Here is a 25,749-nt window from a genome sequence, read left to right as displayed (position 1 = left end):
CTCGTGTTTCGACGGAAAGACACTAATCTATCTGTTGGTTAACAATAGTTCACATTCTACCTGGCGATCAGAAGTAGATGTAGGCTAAGTAAGTCTAAGAATATCCCGGAGTGCCCTAGGAATTCCCTCAACATGGTTCCCACGGCTGGATGATTTCCCGTGTTTCATTCATGCCCTTCCCACTGCTGACCTTTGACCGTGTGTTTACAGTTTCGTCTATTTCATTCTTAAAGGAGACAAAGAGAGAGAGAGATATGTAACGAGAGACAGAGGAAGAGAGAGACAGAAAGAGAGGGAGAGAGAAAAAAGTGAGAGAGACAGAGAGGGAGGGAGAAAGACACAGAGAGAGAAGAGAGAGAAATAGAGAGACAGACATACATAGAGAGATAGACAATAGACAGAGAGAGACAAAGACAAAGCTAGAGAGAGAAATGGAGATTATATGTTTGTTTAAGAGATACACTCTGCAGATGATTACAGCAAGTTAACGTAATATGCCAGATTGCAAATCACTTTTTTTGGTGAGAGAGGATTGAATATCTTCTACAACAGTGATGCCCAAAATACGGCTCGCGGGCCGGACGTGGTTCAATCCGGCCCGCCGAAATGTCGGCACAATGTGTAGAAAATCCGCTACTTCCCCCTCCTAAAGAAAAGGTTGAAAAATGTCTCTTTACCTACGTTAGGGCCCTATATTTTTCTACGATTAGACTCCGATTGATTATTATCATGACCTTTAACATTTGTGCGTTTATGAGATTGAACTCTTGATCTTGAAGTAGACCTTTACTTTTTGGTAGAACATGATAATAAGCCAATATATTTAAGTTGTTAATAAAGTGGCTGTTTTATAAAAAAGAAGTGCATATAAACGGCATTATAAAACAAATTTGACGTCATTCGAATAAAAAGATTGTTAAACAAAGTCTAGAGGTTGGAAGATTAATGTTAATATTTACCAAAAAGAGACAAGAAAATGAGTCGTTGGTAAAGCTAGCTACACTGTTGCTCATATTTTTAGTACAGAAATGAAGCCATTTTCTGACGCATGAAAAAAAGATACTAATATCCCATTAATGAATGTAAGTGCTAGATCCACGGGTTTCTAATCAAATAGTTTCAGGTCAATTTCATTTCGTTTCGTTTTTGTACCTTTCCTTTATATGGCCCGCGACACCGGTGTCGGAAATTAAAATGGCCCGTAGGTCGATTTATGTTGGGCATCACTGTTCTACAATGACATTAAACCAAATCTAACTAAAGTGTGGCAGAGACAGTACACTGGTCACCTCTCACTGACCTTGCAAGTGTAGCAGAGACAGTACACTGGTCACCTCTCACTGACCTTGCAAGTGTGGCAGAGACAGTACACTGGTCACCTCTCACTGACCTTGCAAGTGTGGCAGAGACCGTACACTGGTCACCTCTCACTGACCTTGCAAGTGTGGCAGAGACAGTACACTGGTCACCTCTCACTGACCTTGCAAGTGTGGCAGAGACAGTACACTGGTCACCTCTCACTGACCTTGCAAGTGTGGCAGAGACAGTACACTGGTCACCTCTCACTGACCTTGCAAGTGTGGCAGAGACAGTACACTGGTCACCTCTCACTGACCTTGCAAGTGTTGCAAAGACAGTACACTGGTCACCTCTCACTGACCTTGCAAGTGTGGCAGAGACAGTACACTGGTCACCTATGTGAACCCCCCTCTCACTGACCTTGCAAGTGTGGCAGAGACAGTACACTGGTCAACCTATGTGAACCCCCTCTCACTTTCGAACACGTCTGTTGGCTTGATACTTATTTGGAGTGCCGGAATTACGTACGTAGAAGCCCTGAGCAGAATGCTAATAAAAGCCTTTGTCAGAATGTTTTTTTGGATGCCCCTGCCCTCTTTAAGCTTCAATGTAATTGCACTTAACAATATTAACAAAACTAAAAGCATCTTAAATCTATCAAGATATAGAGTACCTGTAAATGTAATTTTATTTCCTTAATTTTCTTAATAGGAATATGCATGGTTTGTTAAAAATATTATATTTTTGGAAAGAGAAGGACCCCCTTTAAGGGTGATGTCTTATACGTCTGCAAATCCTGGCAGTTGCACTATCGTAAATCCGACCCTGAAATCTGCCGTCCTGAGCAGAAGTCATTAGAAATATTCAAATATACTTCGTTTAGTGCTCGACTTAGAGCTTAGACCTCTATTGGTTTTAAGAGAGACACTTGGTTAAAGATAATTAAATCCTAGTAGGATATTTAGAACTACGCTGAATGGTTAAAAATCAGTCATTAGTTTTCTAGTTTGGCTGACTACCTTCTAACAGATTTGTTACGTGAAAGGGGGTGGAGCTGTTTCGACTTTGCGACAAACAATATTTGATGGACTGAGTCACGCAATCAATACATTGGTGATTAGCTTGTATCCAATCAAAATGTTGGTTTTGATTTAATCACATTGTCGATTTTAGAACTCCTCCCACTTTTCATCTTAGTAAACAAAACTCTTTATTTCTTTATTGTTGTGTACCGGTAAACAAAGCTCTATCCACGTGTGGTTTACTTGTCATGTTGGTAGTTGGTTGAGTTGATTGTTAATGGGTTTTTTTTCCTGCATGTTTTAAATGCACGTAAAGGGTTTTGTTATTTTCTAAAAGAATGTTATCAAAACTAATAGAACTAAATTGAGGTTATATTTAGTAATAAGCTGCTAATAATTTACCGACCGCGATTGTGTTTTTAATAAAGAAAGAATGCAACTTGCTGTACATGTTAATGTCTTTTTGTTTTTAAACAAAATTTGATGGCAGTGTTTGAATGTTTTTATTACGAATGTATCGACCAAAGGCGTACCTCTTCCAGACGACATCAATGAAAGATTGGCCATTCACTAACTCCTATGCCCGTATGTCAACCATCAATTAGATCATTTAATAACATCAGTTAGGCCAGGCTCACACTGAATCATATCTTCCTTGAAATCTTGGAATATCAGTGCTGTAATAATAGTAATAACAACACCAGCCAGCCAGAAGATACGACCCAGTCAGCGACATATTCACTTTTTGTTGATGTTTAAAATGTTTGTTTTAAAATGTTTTACATGTTTCAGATGTTCCTTCAGAGTTGAAGATAATTTACTTCCTAGTCCAAACCTCCCGCAGGACGACTGGGGATGGGAGCGGGCAGGGTTTGAACCCTCGACCGTCGATAAATCCGAACGACAGTCCAGCGCGCAAACCGCACGACCATTCGGGTGGTGTCAAGGTTTTATGTGTGCGTGTCTTCAGTTTCGTTTTGTTGGTGCTAACGGTTTCTTGGTAATTTAGTTGTCGTTTTAGTTGCCAGATTTTTATTGCAGGAGTATATCTTGGGACAGGGTTATGGATGTGTTGACTGATTGGATTGATTTTGTTAATTTAGAATGTTTCGATGTGTTATCTACATACTTTGAGGTTTCTGAAAGTTTAAACTAAAAATACAAATATTAAACAAGAAGTTGGAATGTACTTGTTTATTTGTTTTCTTTTCTTGTTTTTTTTATAGCCACTACCTGTGTCTTGTAAGCTATAAATTACTATTTACTACTTTAAAATTAAACAATTATAAAGACCAATCGTTCGCTTTGATAGCGGCCCAGGTAAATTGATTCCCCTCTATCAGCATGACCTAGATTAGATATTCAACTTATCAAAACACATCGCCAAGCCGACTATGTCAAAGTATACAAGTCTATTTACTCAAACTTCCTGGCTTAAAGTGGAAGTTAATTTTGTTTATGCATTCCAAAAAAAAAAAAAACAACACTCTCTAATCTACCAAACCATAAAGGTCAATTCACAGGGAATACTAGACTGGTTTATATTTAGACAAGTCAATGTCCCGGGTGCTAAACGTTTCACAGCTTGACATCTGTCCTGGCAATAGTTATATATTACATTAAAGCCAATCTAGGGCATACCCGAGAAAAAGAAGAAAACAAAAAAAGGGGATTCGACATTCATTGGAGGCTTTAAGGAAAGCTACAGCAGACGATAAGAGCAGACGGCGAAAAGAGAATTGAAATGGACCTCCGGAGTTAAATTCCTTGTCTACGTGACGTTTGAGACAATTGTAGGTCACAGCTGGTTGTACGTAACCACGTCAAATCCTGCACTCTTCAATTCCTCTATTCCAGGGGTTCTCAACCTGTGGGTCGCGACCCCCTTGGGGGTCGATAGACGATTTGCCAGGGGTCGCCTCAGACCATCGAAAATATTGACTGTTATTGACTCCGCTTCTAGTGCTATATGTGTGTGTATGTGTGTGTGTGGGGGGGGGGGGGTCGCGGAAGAGTGGGGGGTCGTAAAAAGGGGGTCGCCGAGCATAAAAGGTTGAGAACCACTGCTCTATTCCGACTCGTAGACAATTCATTGTTCTTGTGATAAATAAATCTAAAGGAAAAAAAAAACAAAAACATACATAATTATCGCAAATCATGTGATTGAATCCTTGCACCACCGATCTCTTTTTTTTATGACTGTCTCTCTCTCTCTCTCTCTCTTTGTCTCTCTCTCTCTCAAGGTCTCTCTGTTTCTTTCAGTATTTCTCTTTTACTCTCTCTCTCTCTCTCTCTCGTATCCAAACAGAAACAACAAACAGCAATCGCTTCCCTTGAACTATTTATATCGCAAGTTATTTTTAGAATGTATGCGTGTATATTTGTGTTTGTCTAGTTAAAAATGTACGTACAATCCAAATAGTGTCTAAGGGAAATAAGCTAACATATTTTTAAACTGTTTTACCAAAATGACTTACCTTTCCTGGTGACTCATTGAAACAAGTTTCTAAATGTCAAATAATTCGCTTGGTTATTATTTCAAACTATTATTCTCAACTTCAATAAGTAAACTTGAAGAGGAGGGAGGGGCAGGGAGATACTTTTTTAGGTTGCTGAAGTAAAATTCAAATAATGAAAAAACAAATTTGCCTCTTGTAGAATAATTACGAACAAAGAAAAACAAGGGATGGTGTCGTCTGCTCAAGTGTTACTTTTACTAACGTTTGAGAAAAGTCCAACGCCAAGCTTTATTTCCGGTATTTAAAACGAAAAAAAAACAACATATTCTGAGGTATCTACAGTGCATTATCCTGCTATTAAAAAATTTCTTGTCATGCGTAATTCATTTTGTCGGAGAACATGTCCCGCAAACCTCATGCGACGCTCTGTCACAACCTTACTAAGTGGTTAACTCCCAGTTCGGCATATGATTTCCTTAATTAGACCCGATTTCTATAACTAACTCCTGAAATCCGTCTTAGCCATCTTTGTTGAGCAACATTTAGTCTTTTTTTTTCAATTTCGGCAGATGACTTCCATGCTATTAAATGCACTTTATTAATGGAGGCCAGCGACTGGTAGAAATGTGTAGCCTCTCTTGGCTACGCTCTATGAATTTGATGACTGTAGTTTACTTTACATTTTATATCGAAAAGGGAAGGTTTATCGTCAAAACCATCTGTTGGGGGTTTTAATAATAAAAAATCTTTCGAGTTTTTTTTTTTTAAAGAAACTTGAAACCCCCTAAGCTACGCTCATAGAATATGGTGACTGTAGTTTGCTTCAGAAAAATATTAAAGAGGGTTTTTTTAACCCTCAAAACTCTTTTTAGGAGTGATTTTAAACTCAAAACCATCTGGAGGGGGTTTTAAACTAAAGCCATCTGGAGGGGGGTTTAACTTAAAGCCATCTGGAGGTTTTTTTTAACTTAAAACCCCTTGGAGGGGGATTTACAAATCAAAACCCTCCTTGGCTGCGATGGGGCAAGTGATGTTTTAACATTAAAATCTCAACTAAAATAGACAAAATTAAACCAAAATTCAGTCACAAAATACCTTCGAGACTATTTTGTGAGGTTATTCCAAAACATCTGATGTAGACAAAGCGGTTGTCCATTGAGGGTCTATTTAAGTTTTCTTTTCGTCTTCTGTGCCTTGTATTTAACAAGGGCTTTTCTTTGCGTCTCAAATGTGTGGCCCGCGAGAGCTCTTTAACTGTCTCCTTCAGAGGCTATCTGCTGCCAGCTACTTTCTTTTATGCCAGACCCTCCTGAAGAATAAGTGTCCGACCCAGCGCAGCTGTCGAATGGTCACCAGGTGCTTCTACGCCAGACCCTCCTGAAAAATAAGTGTCCGACCCAGTCGAATGGTCACCAGGTGCTTCTATCCACAACGTCCTTCAGCAGAACACTTGTCCCGCATGGGAGACTACCGCATGTCAAAAGTGATCTTTGGTCAGCTTAAAGAATGACGGCGTAACAGAAGTCCCTCACCCAGGCGCCATTTCGCCCTTAACGGCATAGAGGATGATGACTTGGCAGAATTTAAGTCAATGGTTAACATGCATGACTAGATTGACCTAGGTAAACGCGTAGGAAGTAATGTCTGTATTTTGTAAGATAAGATTGACATATACATGTACTTGACATTCAAATTCAAGACATTCAGAACTGGTTCGGTCATATCGTTTGACTCGACTCGCTGTAAAAATCATCTTTAATAAAGGTACAAAAGTCATTAAATGACAAAGAAAAGCAAGATGGTCAACACCAAAAATGGACCTGCCCTTGCCTTGATTTTTGCTAACGATAGCTTCTAATTGGGAAGCGTGAAGAAATTTTGTTTCGTTAACCTTTAAGAAATAGTTGATGATAAAATTAGTAACAAAAAAAATATGTAAGCACAATATATTGCAATTTTTAGTTATTTATGAATTAAAAACAAGTATAAAAACAACTTTATGTAAGAAAAAAAATCCGTTATTGAGGATCGAACTCTGTACCTCTTCTATGAAGAGACAATGTTGTACACAAGTGCCATACGACAATCAAGATCAACGAAAATCGATGTTAGTTATATGTACTTTGAATTAAATTTCTTACTGAAAGATAAATCTACAATATTGTTTCAAATTTTGAACTTTACATGAATTAAAACATTATATGTTTTGAAATATTATTACTAAAAAAAAGAGTAGGCCTACTTTTAACGCTAACCCAATTGTATATGTGTCCTTAAAAATTCTAAATTTAATTATATTTTAATAAATTTAAAATAGATGACATCCTTTCCAACTGTTATCTACCTTTAAAGGAATGAATTTTCGATTTTTTATTTTCGTAGTACAACGACATAGATAACAATATAGGAGTTTCAATAACAAAATTTTGAATATTATTTGATAATAAATCTTTTTACAGTGAATAGTCCAAATGGCATAATATTACTAAATTGTTTTTTAAATTAATCATTATAAGAATTTTACTTTTAATATTTAAAAAAATAACGTTAATTGCGGCAGCTGAGAGAAGTACTGTATGATATGACATACTTTGAAAGGAGAATTTTACTTTACTCACAAGGTCATATACTACTTGGCAACCTAGTGGGACTGTCTGCGTCTTAAATCTGGCTACACATACAACAGAACATCAAGTCCACTTGTTTGACGGGTATTTTAATATAGTTACGTTCAGTAAAACTAGTGCTGTCAAGATCATTTTATATTTTAGCAAACCCTCTATGTGTTTCGACCTAAGTCTACATCTTTGTCGTCTTATGGCGCCGAGCCTGTTTATTCATAAATGCTGTTATCATAACGTTGGTGAATATCTAGTGCTTGCGAGAAAACATTCATAATTTTACTACAATTTTTTTTTAGCACTGGATTCCAGCAATAACTGCTTTTTATCTGACCTGTTTTTTTCTGCTATTTCGTTTTCGATTCTTTTTGAATTGTGATTCCAATTAACAATTTCTGTTCACATTTCAAGATAATTATCAAGATTTCTGAAGGACTTCGAGAGACTACTTGAGATCAGGCGACAACTTCTCCAAAAACCAATAAGAAGTCATATGTGACTGGACAATCATCCGAATATATTCATATTAACGTCGATCTCTTTAAGAAATAATGGACTTAAGTTTCTTGTTTATCGTTTAGTGTGTATAAAGAATTGACGTCTACTAAAAGTACTATATAGGCCTACGGATGTAGGTTATTTACAACAATGATTTAGATTATTATTAGACTTTATAAAGAGTTAAAGATTTTTTTATCATAACGCTCAAAGTGTTGCTTTTAGAGAGAATATTATAGAACAGGGGTGGGCAACCTTTTTATATCTAGGGCCGCATAAAAAAAAATTTGGGAATGGCGGGCCGCATATGTATATACAACTTAAAAAGATACTCTAGCTAACTGTGTAGAATGTCTTTTAATTCATATTTACACTGTATTATATTCACGTTTCTTTTTATTTTCACACTCCACGTTGAAAAATTACAAGAGTTAGCAATTTTCGAAATCAATTTACGATTATTTTTATTAAATTGCTGTTGTCTTTTTATATTACAATATCCCCACAAATATACAGTTGAACTCAATATGCAGTATTCTACTATTTACACTATTGCATATTGTTCTGGAACTGTGGAACTAGCTTACAAGTTGTTACCCTTGTGACTTCTGTCAAATTACAGTCAGCCAAAATCGACCAGTAATTATACTGTTTTAGTTTCCACAAAAAAATAAATGCTTGTTCACTGAATCAGACAATATATGTTCCGAAAGTTAAATGTCGGAAATAGCGAAACTTGCCCTTGTGGAGCATCACCAGAGAATAGTGACCATGTCCATCAATGGTGCATACTAAATCAAGAGATCCGAACATGACTGCCTGATCTGGAAACCTTTGCGCGGTTCATGAGAACAAAGAAGAAGAAGAACAGATGGATGTGTATGTGTTTGTGTACACAAATAGTGTTAAATGCAGGAAAATTTTTAAAGTGTTGAAATACAGCTTCTGGCACCCATAAGACTCCCGTGGAAGTACTGACTGGAATTGCTCTTTGCTTGGAGTTATGTCCTCTGGAGCTGAATCAGCTTCTGCGCTAAATGGTGAGCTGATGGTATTGAAAACTGGTTCTTGACGTCTTTAAATTTGCTTTTATAAATTGCACAATTGAGGATTCTAAATAAGTGTTGTGCTTTTAATCACCTCATTAGAAATAGTTTTACCTTTCAGCAAAGGAAAATGACAAAACCTGTTTTCTTTTACTTGGTTGTAGAAATGGGAAAGATTTGTTTGAAAAGATTTAACATGAATTTACATTTCATATGCAAAAAACCCTTTGCAATAGCAATTATGAAAGTGAAATCTGTCTTTCATTCTTCATTAGAAATATTGGTAACAAATTCACAGTCAATGTCCTTCAAGTAACATAAAAATTTCTTCCTTGAGATTTGATATTGTTCTCATTTGCCTTGCCCATGCTAAGTTAGCGGGTACATTGGATTACTCTGTTCCTAAATCGGAACTACCTGTGGTTAACACCCCCTAGCTCTTATAAGTTCGATTACTATCTTTGTCTGATCAATTGTATGTTTACATTTTATGCAGCTTTGTGCAAACTTTCCTGTTTAGAGTTTGTAGTTGGGGTATTTTTTTAATAAAAAAACAACAACAACAACAAAAAAAAAACATAACACACAACTTAGTCAAAGAATGAGCTCCATCAGCTGTTGCACTCTCCATCTTGTTTCTAGCCTACCCAACACTCAACATAGTTCTTCATAACATTTAATAAATAATGATCGGAGATTGTGTCTTGAATTGAGCGTATTAAAGTATAGGTGTCGGCGGGCCGCATAAAACACTCCGGCGGGCCGCATGTGGCCCGCGGGCCGTAATTTGCCCACCCCTGTTATAGAATCTTAAAACATTTTACCGTTTCGGTGGCCCTACCAGCCTAATTGGGTACGGCCGACTGGGCATTTACCTGAATGCCCATATAGCCAGTCCGCCCCTGTGCGAAACCCATTTTACGTAATTATCTTACGACAAACATCTAGAATTCTAGATTCAGTGCTCTGAATTGACGTGGCAGCCGAATCTCACGAATTTATGTAAGTACTAGATTCACGAGTTTCTAATAAATTGGTAATGGTATATTTCCTTTTTTTTTTTTTTTTTACTTTTCTGTTGATGTGGCCGCGACAAGAGTGTTGGAAATTAAATCGGCCCGCCGTTTGAATAAGTTTAGTGATCAGTGGTTTAAGCCACTCACTTTTTAAATTCATTAATGAATGATCCCTATGCAATGAAACAAGCCTGGATTGGATACTAGATCTACATCTTCTTCTTTAGAGAGTTTATCTTAATTTCTTTGACTAGGTAGATCTAATCTAGTCTAGTTACACATAAACATACAAAGACATATAATTGACATATTAGATAGATCTAGATCTATAACAAGAAGTCTAATGCTTTAGTTGATTAGTTACAGTAACATATTGTAGTTACATTATATTATATCAGTACGTTGATGATATATAATATATCTAATCAATCGATTCTAGATTAACTTAAGATTCAAGTACCCTAATTCTAGATCTAGATCTAGTCCTAGACTCTAGATCTACTAATAACTAATCTAGTCCTAGATCTAGAAGAATCTCAATCTAGATGTAGATCGTAGATCTATTCTATGCTCTTATCTTACATCTTATATAATACAGACATTACTTCAAAAAAGAAGATGATTACGTCAAACGTGTCTAAACTAAGTCTAGATCTCTATAAATAAAGACTTAGATCTACTTTAGACTCTAGATCTATTTTTAATTTTAATTCTATATATAACTTCTACTAGATATAGATTATGATCATTATGTGTCTAGACTCCTAAGTAATATATAAATATAATAATAAAATAAATAATAATATATAGTATATAGATCTAACTTCTTTTTATAGATTACTGAACTGAATTTAGTTATTGCTATTCTAGTTTTCCATACTATCAAGTATCATCTATACATCTAGCAATCTTTTGCCTCCTTGGTGCCAATTTTTTTACTTTGATTTCTGATGTGCCACACAACTGGCCTGATTGTGGATCGGCTAGATTATTGCATGCACTCTAGTCTGTACATTTAGACTTTACCGATAGCAGCAAACTATTTTAGGTCCTTACATACTTGTCACAAATGATTACTGGTATAGTAAAGATTCTCTGCTGCATCAGTACTATTTGTTTTGTTGAGGTTTATATTGAGATGTTCATAAAGCTATCCCATGTACATTTCACAACCACTCAGCTTATTAAACCCTGCACCTTTGTATACCCCACACAGCAGCCATTCATTTGTAAAAAACTGTATATCCTGCAGTTTATATGTGGGAAAATATATATACAGTACTACAATCAATTCATATTTACTGCAATACATCTAATCTGGGTCTGTAGAGTTTGTGTTGAACAGAAGATTGAATATTTCTGTGCATGTAGTATTACTCTAGATCAGTGATGCCCAAAATACGGCCCCCAATGTGCTTTCATCCTTTTCCCCCCCTGAAATGGCACAAAATATAGAAAATCCTCCCTCTCCCCCAAAAATAATGTTGAAAATGTATCTTTACCTACGTTAGGGCCCTCACTTTTTCTAATGGATTACTACCAAGGCATTTAACATTTGTGCGTTCATGAAATAGGACTAAAGAATCTACAAGGCAAAGTGAACAGATCTTTAATTTTTTGTAGCACATGATACCATTGCTAGCCAACATGTTTGTTTTTATAAAGAAAGTGTGGATGATTTAAAAAACAAGAACAACAAAATATAAACAGAACTTACGCCATTGTTTGAAGTGTAAAGAGAAAATTGAAATATCCCAATAATTCAATGCTAGTACAAGATCCTCGGGTTTGAAATAAAATAGTTTCAGGTCAATTTCATTAAGTTTTTGTATCTTTTCCATCATGTGGCCCGCAACACTAGTGTTGGAAATTAAAATGGCCCACAGATTGAATTAGGTTGGGCATTACTGCTCTAGATGAGTTCTTATTAACAGATAAATTACATACACAAGATTGAGGTAACACTAAATAAAACAAGTCAACTGGTGTAGATCTAAAATGAATGAATTCAGAATAGGAACGGTCTCTGTCACTGTAACATTGAAGATGTTACTCCTATGAAAGCCTAGCATCAACTATCTATTTATCTCTAACTAAGCTACTGTCTTGCTTTGAATTAATGTCATCATAATTGTGCATAAGTCGCCTGAAGTGCTTCTCTACAATACATTTATATAGCATTTGTAGAGGAAGGGATTTCATAAAAGTCAAGATAAACTTTACGAACTTTATTGAAATTTTTTAAATTTGAAGTGATGATTTCAACTGATTATTTCTATATCTACTATAAATAATATATGAACACTATTAGTAGTTTCAAAAATAAATTAACATGCAAGTGATATATACATAACTAGCTTTAATGAGTCTTTTGACTTTGCTTTGCTTTTACCAAATCTGTAATAAAAGTAAATAAGTTCCCCTTTCAGACCTTGTGATCTATAGAGCAGATGATGTAAAGGTCATCTGTTTCTGTAACCCACGGTTAACAAGGGTGTTATGTGGTCAGCACAATGACCAACTGCCTTTACTTTTCCCCAACTAATGTTAGTTACTTATTAGAGCTGGATGGACTCAGAGACACCCAAATATCCTGAAGCTAAAATAACCAGTCTTTGACAGGAATCTAACCTGCGACCTCAGTTTGGAAGTCAAGCGCTTTACGGCTCAGCCACCACGCCTCCAAATCTGTATTATTTAGAGTTAAAAGTTTGTAACTGAATTCCTGAGATAGTTCTTCAAATTTGCGAAGGATAATCACAAACTCAGTTTGTTCTTGATCTGAAAATGCTTGCATGCATCCATATGTTGATATAAAGTGAGAGGCATAATTTTGGGTCTAACTTTTGGCAAATTTTTTTTAGCTCTAGTTAAGTTGTCATGGTAATGATTGCCAAATCATTAAATTAAACATTTCAGACCTATTAAGGATTGAGGAAAGCTCATGAAATTGTCATTTCACTGTAGAATTTGTTTTCAATTTATAAAATCGATCTGTTTATTACTTGGCAGCTTCAAAATATTTTGTTCCATAAGTGAAAATGCAAGGTTCTTTTTCTTCAGCAAAATCATTTAAATATCAAAGGCCTCTGTAATAATTAGATTTTTTTTCTATGTATTCTGTATAATTGGTTTGATCATCAACACATTCGCTTTGTTTTTTAAATGTGGCACTTGACTCAAATCCTTGTTTTTGAGATGTCAACATTTTTTACTTCATTATGAATCCTCTGATATCATTTACTAAGTTAGGAAAAAATGTTTCCTTGCCCTGCAATGTTGTTGAGATGGCTCTTTACATGAACTAAAAATGTTAATCGATACATTTATGTTTCATCCCACAGACTACTCCATCCTCAAGTAGCTTATCCTTTTCTTCTAGAAAATCATGCTCAATATTTTTCTGTTTCCAAAATCTTCTAAGACTTTGCCTTCTAGAATTTAATTTGAGTAATACCTTTAGTAAAATCATTACATTTAGAGACTCTTTGGAATAGAAGACTAAAAAAGTAAAGTAGCAATTATACATAAAACACTGAACCATAATTCTCCAATCAAATTTGAATTTTCATTTGTTATGACTCTCACTGCTATTTTTTTATGTCGGTTCTAGTTTTATAATATTGTCCGTATTAACTACTAACTTAAGCTAAACTTCACTACTAGAATCTAGATCAACTAGATAACTACACCAGTAGTCTGAGCAATAGATCCCGAAAAATTATAGTTCTAGACCAGTGTTTCCCAAATTTTTTCCTTAACTGAACACTTCGCACATTCTGAGTATTTCATATTTTTTTAGAGAGACTGATTCACGTAGTAGCCTGCTAGTTAATTATTCCACTAGTTCATGGAACACCTATTCAGGCCACGTGGAACACTGAGATTCAGCAAAACACAGTTTGGGAAACATTGTTCTAGACTACAGACTGGGTGTGGCCAAATAATGGCACATGCACCAAAAGTTGTATCTTATCCTATCTGATCTTATCTTATCTGATACTCTATTGTAAAGGAAGCAACTTCTTTAAAATTAAACACTTACATTGGACATTATTTTCATTTGCAATGGCAACTTCAACTGGCCCAATTTACTACTTACTCTCCTTGCGCAATGCACAAAAAGGTTCATTAGAACGGCTTGAACAGTTTACACAAGTGGGTAGAGCCGACATTTTAGATTTCACATTTTTTAATACTAAATTTTTTAACCTTTAAAAATTAATATCTCAGCATCTACTTTTCATAGAAGGATAAATTATGTGTGGTTTTATTAGTGTGTGATCATTTTGAAATTTTTATCATACTTACCATACTTATACTTATCTTGATCTACATCTAATTAGATTAGTTTAATATTTAGAAATAAACACAGCAATATGTTTTTTTTCCTTTTCCTTATAGGTGCAATAGTACTAAAATATGTCACTTTTTCTTTAGTTTTTAGAGTTAACATTCAGTCAGAGAATTATTTAGAAGATTTTAATAGATGTAATAATGGTGCCATGGACCCAAACATTTCAACCAACCAATACAACAGTAATAACAGCTGGGACTTGAAAGATGTTATTGTTCAAGAATCACAAGTTTATGGATTGAAAAAAACAGATGAAGATGCTGAATACTCAAGTGATCCAAATGGCTTCTGTGAAGCAGCTCAAGTCCCTACTTTGGCATCAAGATTAGACCACCTTGATGAAATTAAAGTTCATCAACATTTGGATGTCATAGAAGGTACAGCTGATTAGAGTTATAGCAATGAAAGATATTTTATCCACAATTAAAGACATTCTTTCCTAAAAAAATATTATTATGACCTATGCCTATCCAGTGTTAAACTAACTCCACTGATTTTCTTGTATGATCAGACAACCTGTTCTATGATCAAATGATATTTTTAGAAAAAAAGTATTCATATAAACACAGCAGTGTGATGGATGTACATAAAATGCACTTTGAAATTATTTAACTTTTCTTTGCCTTTACCTATCACTTTGTCTGTTGGACCGTTAAGGCACCATGCAAGATTTGTCCACTGTCTTTCTCCATTCCTCTCTGTCTTTTGCCTTAGTTAGAACCTCTTTCAATGGCAGGCCCATCCATTCTTTTATGTTGTCTAATTATTTCAAAATACAGAATAAAACAAATAAATAGAACACTTAATATTAGGGAAAGAAGTCTACCTGCAATTTGAAAATTTGCATTTCAATTAAAATTTCTATATCTTTTTATATATTGGTTTTGCTTGATAGTACAAGTTAAATCCCACTACGTGTCCATTTTGGATTTAGTCATCTGTCAAGAAAGAATACACATTTATTAGTTAACTTGTTCTAGCTATTGTTCTAGCCTTTTTTTTTAATCTATTTCTAAACCTGATAAATAGATTCATAATTCTATGTGATATTTCAGTAACTTCCTTATTTTCTCCTATTGTCTCTAAAGTTGTCAAAGTCTATTCAATTTATTTTTAGATTTTCATTCCCTTGTTCAATCAAAACATTTGTAAAACTTTTTTTTTGTCTCCTTTGTGCCCACGTTGTAAAAATATAAAGCTGAAAGTTTTTTGGTTTAAAAAAATAAGTAAATGAAAAATATTTTTTTTATTTCTTACACTGAGTACATGAACATTTTTGTTCCACAGTTTGTCTTGGCTGGGAGCGCAATAACAGATACAGTTTGTACAATAAAGATAGAGAACAAATTTTATATGTCTATGAATGTGAGAGATTTATCTGTTAGTTTTTCATCTATTGTGATAAATTATTTGATTCACTGTTTTCATGAAAGTTATTTTATTTTCCACTTTGGATATTTTCAAAATTTATTTTGGTTCAATATGCTGGTAATACAAGGAATAAGACCATTCTAGTCTGTCAAAGAAAAACAAAAAAAAAATACTTTAAAAAAAAAAGCAAAACTTATATTAAGTGTAATTATATCAATTAGTTTGGATCAGTCATGTAAATGATTGATCTAGACATAATAAATCTGTGTGATTACAAATATTACCAATTGTTTTTGTTTAGCTTTTAGCTTTCTCAATGCACTATGATACTATCACTTGTCTGGACCAGTTGTGAAGGGGGAGGGAAGTAAAGGGTATCTTGGTGAATGTTTATAATAGTTTACATGATAATAGTTTACATGATTGTTTTTTAATGCAGAAAAAAGAAAGTTCATTCATGGCTTAAGTCCTCAAGGGGACTAATTCACCACATCAGTCAAGTATTATTTCTTTCCTTTTTTAAAGATACCAAACAAAATAATTAATTACCAATAGTTAATTAACTAATTGGTTAATTTTTTTTTATTGATTCTTGTGTTATCAGGTAAAAGAAATAATTGTGCAAAATTTCATCTTAATCCAAGATTGGGTGTGGGAGGAGAAATAATGTGAACAAACTTTTTACTGTACTTAAAAATAAAACAAAACAGTAACTTGTCAATTCTATCTTACTTTCTCTCTTCTAAGAGTATTTAATCTATTCTTATTCTTTAATTCCATTTACTTATCTTGTTTTTAGCGGTCCCCGAAAGGAGAAAAGACGCTATTAGTTTTGTGGGGAATGTCTGTCTGTCCGTCCCATGTAGATCTCATAAACTAGAAAAGATAGTGAAAATCTGACACCATAATATTTTAGACCATTCATAGTTCTGATGCAATGGGTACTTTTTTCTTTTCTGAAAGCGAAAAATCTAATTTTTTAAATCACTTATGCAAGCAGTTTTTTTCATAAAAATACACCACCTTTACAAGTATTCACTATTAATAGTAACAAACACGGGAGGCTCTTTAAAAGGGGAGATTTCCATTTACCATATTTTAACATATTTAAGCAAATGGTTTTAGATTTTTTGTAAAAAAAAATTTGTTATCACATTCGTATTGCTAAGTTATGTAAGTTCTGTCATATTAACTACTAAATTTACACAAAAACTCTTTTTTTTAAGAAGAAAAAATCTATTTAGTATGCATATAGGTTGGACGTAATTTAAAACAATTAATAAGTAGTTTTTCATATTATCACGTGAACTGCAATGTGCCACATTTCAAATAGCTCACTTAACTATTGTATTTTTTAGTCGGAAATGTTTTTTTCTTGAGGATATGAATAAGAGATTGACCCTTAACAAAACAATTAGATCAATTAGATATTCATTATATGACATTAGTTTGGCCAGGTTCACATCTAACTTCACAGTCACTTTCTCCTTTCCTTTGGTCTACTGGACCGCTGGGGCACCACACAAAATCTGTCAACCTTCTTTCTCCATTCTTCTCTGTCATTTTTTCTTTGATAGAATCTCATTCTGATGTTCTTTCTCAAAATATTGAAACCTGTCTTTTTACCTGCCTGGGTGGACCACTTTGGGGGCCTATTTTGAGTTTGTGTTTCCACACAAACTGTCTTTGTAACCATGTTTATTTTTATTTCACCCTAATAATTTGACTTAATATAATATTTCTTTCTTGTTTTTCTCAAATCGTTTGGTGGTTTATAGTCAAAAACAAGTAAACACATTCGATTGTAACATATTTTAAATTCAATAATCAATAATGTAATTAATATGAATGCTCATATTTTTAACTATATTCTTTTATATTCATTTTTATTATAGCTGCACAGTGTGTAGCTCGACAGTGCTATGGATCCTTACGTGAATTCACTTTGATTGTCACTGACAATGATGATAATCATTTATTGTACTTGCAACGACCATTAAGGTGTTCAACCAGATGCTTCTATGCTTGTTGTTGTCTTCAAGAGTTGGCAATACTAAGCCCTCAGGAAAAAAAAGAGTCCTTAGCTGTTATTTTGGAAAGGTAAATATTTTATAAATGCAATATAATAAAAGTCATAATTTTCATCTGTCCCTTGACTTTCATCGTAGGGGTGCTGTGACAGTGTGCGCATCCAAATCCTTCCACTTTTCTGGTCAGCAGTTGCTCTTAGCAGGATATCAAGAGAGGGGCCAGTAGAAATTTTTTTAAAAATTGTAAAAGATTCGTTATTAGTAATCCTAGTCTTAGTTATGGGAATAATGTGTTGTTTTTATCATTTACTAATTAAAGTCATCCTTCAATAACTCATTAAATGCTGGACATCTTTGAAACTTGAATTAATATGTCATTGTTTGTTAGCCTGCAGTCAGACTTTCTCTATGCCCTGAAACAAAACAAAACTTCTCTATTAATGTTGATTAAATGTTTTTGTATCTAGACATTAGGGGTGCACCGGATAGTACTTTTTGATATCCGACCGGAGCCGGATATAACCGGATAGTACAATTAGATATTCGGCCGGAGCCGGATACCTACATGACTCAAACAGCTCGTTTTAGTGAAGTTTTTGCAAATCTTCTATATAACATACCTATATTCATATTATTTTGTTATTTACTTTCTTACTTTAAACTCTATCACTGATTGATAAATTAAAATGAACAGCATTTTTTTTTACAGATATGCTTATCATAAACTAATCTTTGTAACATGAGATGGTGTGTGCGTATGTATTGTAAAGTAGAATGTGGGATAACTCATGCAGAATATATAAACATATATGTAACTAATGTAAATCTTTCAAAGGTAAAGTTCACTCTTGGTTTTATAGCGTAAATCTTTCTTAAGTACAATCTAAGTTGTAGCCTATAGTGGGTAGATGTTTGTGTTCATGTATTTGACACCATCAACTTGTCATTAGGCTCGTGTTTTAAAGGCCACAAACCGCTTCTGGTTTGTATCTAATACAGATAATGGCTTAGTAAATATCTTAAGTACAGCAAATTTGCAGCCGTATGCTGGCCATTAAATTTTGTACAATGCAAAACATAGCTGCTTCGGTCAAATGACTCATTCAACCAATGGGCAGTTAAACCAAAATATGATTCGGTGGTATTATCAGCTGTCCAAGTGTCCGTTGAGAAAGCGATGCTTTTAGCATCAGATAGCATTTCACGAAGCTTTGAGGAAATATTGTCGTAGATATCTGGAATAACACGTTCTGTAAAATATTTGCGACTAGGCACAGTGTATCTTTTCTCCAGTACTTTTAAAAGTCCAATAAATCCAGACTTCTCAACTACTTGGTAAGGTTCCATGTCAGTTGCAATCATCTTTGCTATGGCCAAGTGAATGCGTTTAGCATTATCACTATTAATATCCCACAATTTAGCTTTGTCTAAGACCTCTTTAATCCCTGGTTGCTGCTTGTGTGTGAGGCTTGACGAATCACTGGAGCTCGTAGACGTACTGGCACAGGCAGTGATATTACTTGATGCTGATTTCAATGCAGTCATTTCGTTGAATAAGTCTGGGTGTTTCGAGCGTAGATGACTTATCAGAGTGGTGGTTGAGAAGTCTTTAGGTTTGCTGGTTTACCACGTGACATTACTATTTTACAAGCATTGCAAACTGCTTTAGAGTTGTCCATTGTTTTGACATTAAAGTAACGCCATATAAGTGATGACTTTTTATCAGCCATTATTATTATTATTTAATTTACTAAATGCCCTTGCAAGCCACTTTTATACCCGTTGCTTGTGTAACAAAATACTTGTAGGGGTGTGTCCTGTAGTTCAGCGCTCTAATTTACATTTCTCTTCAAGTAAACAAACTTAGTGTCATCATCTAGTGACCTCTAGACAGTGTCAATATGTCTTAACAATATGGTTTGTGGTCCAGACCCTTGATTGACAACCTATCTCATAATAAACAAACTCATACCAGATTAACCTTATAGAGATTTGGCTTGTAGTCCCGCCCCTAATAAAAATTCTACTCCAAGTAAACAAACTCAGTTCCCTCATAAGATGTGACCTCTAGAAAGTGTCAACACGTTGACATCTGGCTTAATGTGGTCAGCTGCCTATCCGTGAACTCAATGTTATGGACTAAACAAACAAAAGGAGGTGGGGGTGCTCATCTCTACCTCTGGAGATATACTCGCACATCTAGACAGATTATCAGCGTGACGTAGTTAAGGAATATTACGTGTTTACAAGACCACTCAAAGGTCAAGACAAGCTTTTAAAATGTGCCAGACATCGCTGCTACGTATGTAATACGAATTTATAATGTAAAGTCTAGTCCACCCCCCCCCCCCCCAATAACAAACCTAGTTCCCTTGTGTGACCTCTAGAGAGTGCTTACGTCCATCGTATCTGACTTGGGGTCACCTGTCAATCAATGAACTCAATGTGATGGGCTAAACAAATATAAGGGGAAGGGAGTTGTTCATCTAGAAATATACCTGGTTACATTAGAGGTGTGGCTCTTGTAGTCCAGCCCCCCCCCCCTAATAAAGATTAACCAAACTCAGTTCCCTCGAAAGGTGTGACCACTAGAGAGTGTCAATACGCTGACATTAAACCTACGTCCATCGTATTTAACTTGTGGTTACCCACCCATAAAAAACTCAATGTGATGGACTAAACAAATAAAAGGGGGTGGGAGTTGTTCATCTCTACCTCTGGAGATATACCCGCACAGCTAGACAGACGTCTGGTCAGCATGACGTAGTCAAGGAATGTAGCATTTTAACATGTTAACTAACTTACTTAAAGGTCAAGACAAATTGAAAAAAGTGCCAGCCATTGCTGCTCTGTATGTAAAGCGCATTTATGATGTAAAGTTTCATCTCTATTTATATTAAGTTATTAACACGCCTTGTCTTTATAATAAACGATGTTTGGTGCATATTCATAATGGCTCTATTTTTAAGCACATTATTTTGTTTTCATATAAACATTAATACATTCTATAACGGACAGTAATGGAACTAGGTCCACTTTATGCATATTAAATTATGTACTTTTTACTATCAGGTAGTGATATCCGACCGGAGCCGAATAGCACCGGATAGTAAAAAATGCCGGATATTCGGCAGAAGCCGGAGCCGGAGGGACTATCCGGTGCACCCCTACTAGACATACTCATTTACACAATTTAATTATTTTTTTCAAAATAACTACAGCTGTTTTTATTGGTACATGAAACTTTAGGATTGGCTTGCTACTATTTAATTCTAGAATGTTTGGTTCAGTTGCCACATACCAAGAGCTGGTCTCAATTGTACTTTAAACCTGAATTAAATGAAATAAACTGAAACATTAACCTATGTCAAACTATTAAAGAAACATTTTTGGTATCATCTTATGCAACTTGTATTGTTTATATCTTGCTGATTTTGTATTTTGATGGCTGGTTATTCACTCCGGGTCCAATCTCTGTAGTAGAGATGTGAAGGGAGGAGTAATGGGAAAAGGTTTCCATTCTGACTTTGGTTTGTATCTTTCGTCAGATCTCAATTAAAAAATACTGGTTTCCTTTGAGATTTGAACTTGAGTTCCCTGTTTGGTAGAATGTGGTTAATGTCTCTCAGCCACTTATCCCACAATTTAGTTTGATAATTTAACAAACTCTTGTTTTTTATTTCTCATTATATTTGCATACATACATTTCATAATTTTATAATTCTATATTTAGATGGACCCTGATGGTACCTCAGTATGATGTCCATGATCCTCTGGGTTCAGTTAAGTTTACCTTGCAAGGAGATTGTTGCCATTATCGTTGTTGCTGTAATATACATTTTACTGTAAGTGTTTTGTTGGAATGTTCCAAGACCTCAACAACTTTTTTCTGTTTACCCCAGTCTGGGAGTTCAGATGACAGAAAAAAATTATCTTCTATTGTTCTCAATAGATTTTTAAAAATTTATCTTTATCTTCTGTTCTTAATAAATTTTTTTAATGTATCTACTGTTCTCAATAGATTTTTTTAAAATTATCTAATTCTCAATTATTTTTCTAGTTACTGATCTGCTAAATTAAAATTACATAAAGGGTGTCACACAATACTACAGAACAGTAAAGAGGATTGATGCAACCCATGCTGTAAATTGAAAACCCATAATAGAAAAAGATACCCATTTTTGTCTCCTGCTATATTAAGTTAGAATTCAATGTGTTCTATGTATTTCAGAGCATTTATTTTGGTTATTTAACAGTTCAATTGATAGATTAAAATTGTTGCATCTTGTTCCTTTAAAAGTAAGTTATCTTATATAATACAGATGTTACTTCAAAAAAGAAGATGATTACGTCCTACGCGTCATGCATTTACTCATGCATATTAACCAATGACTTAAATTCTGCAAAGTCATTGGTTTTCCTGGCTGGCTCAGGCAACCCATTCCATGCTCTAATAGCACTAGGGAAGAAGGAGCATTTATACAAATTTGTCCTAGCACATAGAACGAGGAATGTGTCTTTATCTTTGTGTATAATGTATAATTGCTACATTACTTTTGAGTCTTCTCTCCTGAAGGCTTTCATGTTAACATTGAGAAAGTAAGAAACTAGTTTGTAGTTTAATTTGGTCTATATATTCCTCATCAATTCAAAAGCAGGTTTGAAATGTTATGAAGTTAAGAAGCTACATAAAAATGTCTATTCTCACACAGTAAATTGACTAAAAAAAAAAAATTCAGTTTCAGGTTCTCTTGAATTTAAATGAAATGCATTTGCTGTATTCTTTGTCATTGATACTATTCTTTAACATTTTCAACCTAAAACAAAAATATTCTAATGGTCTTTTATTGTTTTCTCATTTTCTTCATTTTAATTTTTATCTAACTAGATCTCCAATGTTTTGGTTAAATTGATGTTTTGTTAAAACTTTAAATTATTTCTTTATCATCATTTCAAAATTTGATTATTGTGTGTTCAATAGGTCAAAAGTCCTAGTGGTTATGAAATGGCCACTGTATGTAAGACCTGGTGTGGATGTAGAGATGTAATAGGAGCAAGGAATGACTTCATAATTACATGTAAGCTTTTTATATTTACTAAATGAACACAACTTTTCCTTATTCTTATTTTTCTACTTTTAAAAATGTTAGATCCAATGTCAAAAAATAAAATTATTTAAATTGTATGAAATATTTATTGATTGGATAACATTAAATAGATGTAAACAGTGGCACCAAGAACTTATCTATGTACTCTAAACTTCAAAACTGAACATCTTTAGACAGTCAGACTAGATCTGAGACAGTTTAGAATGATAAAAAAACAAATGTGGTAGAAAACCAGAATCCTGCAGTTGATGTTTAAAGGTTGTGGATCAGTAAGTGAATGGTCACGTGACCAGAAAGGATGTACACATGACCAGAGAGGATGAACATTTGATAATTCAATAAACTGACATTCTGACAGCAGACTGAAACATGTACTACTCCGGCTCAGACTGTATTTATACCAACATCATAAGCTCCAGGATCTTTAACTTTAAGACCAGGTACTTGTACTCAAATCCGGTTGCTTATTGTCTATGTCTGTCAGAGCTGTAAGTTCATCAAATAATTTCTATGTGAAGTGTTTTAGGGTGAAGGGAAGTAACATATGTTCATTAAAAACAAAAAACTTTCTTTACTACAAACCTTTTGAAAGTCATCAGGAAATAAAGATGGTAGCTCCATACCCTGGGATACAATCTGAATTCATGTACATCACCACTGAGTGGCCTGGATAACATTTTACAATAGCCAACATGATGAGATAGAATATCTTTAATATTTTAAACACCATAATATTTTTCACATTGTGCATGATAACTCTTTAAACTTGTCAACTGCATTTACAGATTTAGACGGTGTAACCAGAGAAGATAAAGTTCTTATATTGGGAGCTGCATTTCTTCTTGATTTCAACTATTTTGAAAGACATGGAAAATGTTTTTAGAACATGTATAACAGGTTAAAAAATTTTAAATATATTTTTAAAACCTTCTTACATGCATATAGATATAATTTTCATATAAATAATTCTACCTCAACTAAGTTATTTCCTAATACATTTGTTTTTCAGATGCCAGTTGCTGTTCCTGAGAAAATGTAAGATAGTAACACAACTTTTAAAGAAATTTAAATATCAACTCAACTAAAGGACCAATAATTGCAATATTGATTCAGTTTAAAACATTTTTAGTAACTGTTTATGTGCTTGTGATAATTCCATTGTGTGGTGCATTTGTCTCTATAATTTTAATTGCCTGGTTAATTTAAATTGTTTGTAACACTATTCTGGATTTGTGCTTTGAAGATCCCAAAGAATCATATTACCTTTTGTAGATTTGTCTTATAGTGTGAGTTTTAGCCAATTGATATTATGTGTTCTTTGCATAAATATTCCTCAACTGGTTAGAGCAAAATATGGAAACTTACTTTTTAAACACAAGACAGACAATAATTTTTTTAAAGAATGATATATCTCTAGTAAAGGATTTAGATGAATTTAGTGTAATGTGTCAAAAGTGCTGTGAAATAAATAGGGTGGCCTATATTTGTTAAAAAAAACTGCTTTATTTAGTATGTGACTTTTAATATACCAAACAGAAAAGACAAAATTTTTTTAATGAATCAATGTTTTGTTTTTCTTCCATTTAATTTCTTCCAATACACCTATACATTGGTTCTTATTATTGTTCAGCATTTATAGTTATTACATTCTTTGTACATAGTGCACAGACTGAAGGCCTTTAAGTATTTAGTATACAAGGTTTGAAGACTGTGCCTTAGACACTGATGCCTTTAATGTATAACACAGTTTTGCTATGTATTTAATAAATATCCATTTTGACTAATGCTGAATGGAATAGTGTGAAATCTGTTCTTTCTATCGTTACTAAATGGTTTCAATTGATTATTTGCTTACATATTATTGATGTAATATTTTGTAATAATCAACATGCATATTTATTTAGAAAAGAAAAAAACTTATTCTTTTAATGTTTTTTTTATATTTAATATAGTCATTGTCATGGTAGTGTTATTGTCTTAGCTTGTTTGCCCGGGCCCGGGCCCCTGACATTCAACAGGCACCTTCGTGCTTACAGTAAATAGTTGACTTGTTGTTAACAATGTAATAGTTTAATGATATGAATGTAAGTTATAATGACAAACTGATGGAGTAATATCATTGAGTTTAAAACAATATAATATTGTGGATATATTAATTAAACAATCATTCTGCACCTTGCTATCTCACAACACAACACCTTAGTAGACCTACGCATAACACTGGCTCACTGCCGATTCTAGTCTCTGGTGTAGACTTGATAATCCCATAGCTAACTCCCTGTAGAGACATAAGCAAAGACAAATGGAAAGGTCTAGTCTAAAACACTAAGGCAGCCAAACTACTGCGAAATGCAGCAATGCCATAGAAACTCACCCTAAACAGGGGACACAGACGAAAGAAACCTTACACCAGCAACATAACAAAAAATCTCCATAAGCATAAAAGCAAGGCAACAAAGAAGGAGCGTTCAGAAATTGTGCACCTAATAAACATTGGTGCTAGAATACCCTGGCCTACGCACCGACAGTCATAACACCTAGTTATGTCCCTTATACTTTTTTCTTAATCTCAAAATGGATCATGCCACTGTTTGAAATATAGATTCTAAAACTATAGATTTAGTAGATTATGAAACCTTCTCATAAATTTGTAACTTACAACAGTACTTTTTTATTTTGTAAAGGATAATATTTACACTTTTTCAGCCTTATACTTGTATACTTTCTCTAAGAAGCATATAGACATAACATTTATAGTTTATGGTGATACTCAGTAGCTTGTTATTGTACACGTTAATGTTAGTTTCCCCCAGGGAGCAGTTGCTTCTAGATGATGCTACATATCAGTTTCCCCCAGGGAGCAGTTGCTTCTAGATGATGCTACACCTCAGTTTCCCCCAAAGAGCAGTTGCTTCTAGATGA

At 34.2% G+C, this 25,749-nt stretch overlaps 1 protein-coding gene across 7 annotated transcripts; it reads left to right on the top strand.

The window, feature by feature from the left end:
• The first annotated feature begins 9,778 nt into the window (after positions 1-9,778).
• LOC106078837 (phospholipid scramblase 1-like) lies at positions 9,779-24,737 on the top strand. Of its 7 annotated transcripts, none has more exons than XM_056025955.1 (8): positions 9,779-9,947; positions 14,402-14,695; positions 15,606-15,683; positions 17,585-17,789; positions 21,453-21,564; positions 22,701-22,797; positions 23,613-23,724; positions 23,837-24,737. In XM_056025955.1, the coding sequence occupies exons 2-7, from the start codon at positions 14,467-14,469 to the stop codon at positions 23,708-23,710; spliced, it is 819 nt and encodes a 272-aa protein (XP_055881930.1). In that variant the 5' UTR covers positions 9,779-9,947; positions 14,402-14,466; the 3' UTR covers positions 23,711-23,724; positions 23,837-24,737. The 7 variants fall into 7 exon arrangements, with proteins under 7 accessions (XP_055881930.1, XP_055881943.1, XP_055881962.1 ...); XM_056025968.1 differs by lacking the exon at positions 9,779-9,947 and adding an exon at positions 10,141-10,215; XM_056025987.1 differs by lacking the exon at positions 9,779-9,947 and adding an exon at positions 10,212-10,336.
• The last annotated feature ends 1,012 nt before the right edge of the window (positions 24,738-25,749 follow it).

Source organism: Biomphalaria glabrata, chromosome 1 (genome assembly GCF_947242115.1).
Source record: "Biomphalaria glabrata chromosome 1, xgBioGlab47.1, whole genome shotgun sequence".
NCBI classification, from domain to species: domain Eukaryota; kingdom Metazoa; phylum Mollusca; class Gastropoda; family Planorbidae; genus Biomphalaria; species Biomphalaria glabrata.
The sequence above is the reverse complement of the archived record's forward strand: the minus strand, read 5'-3'. Positions and strand labels throughout refer to the sequence as shown.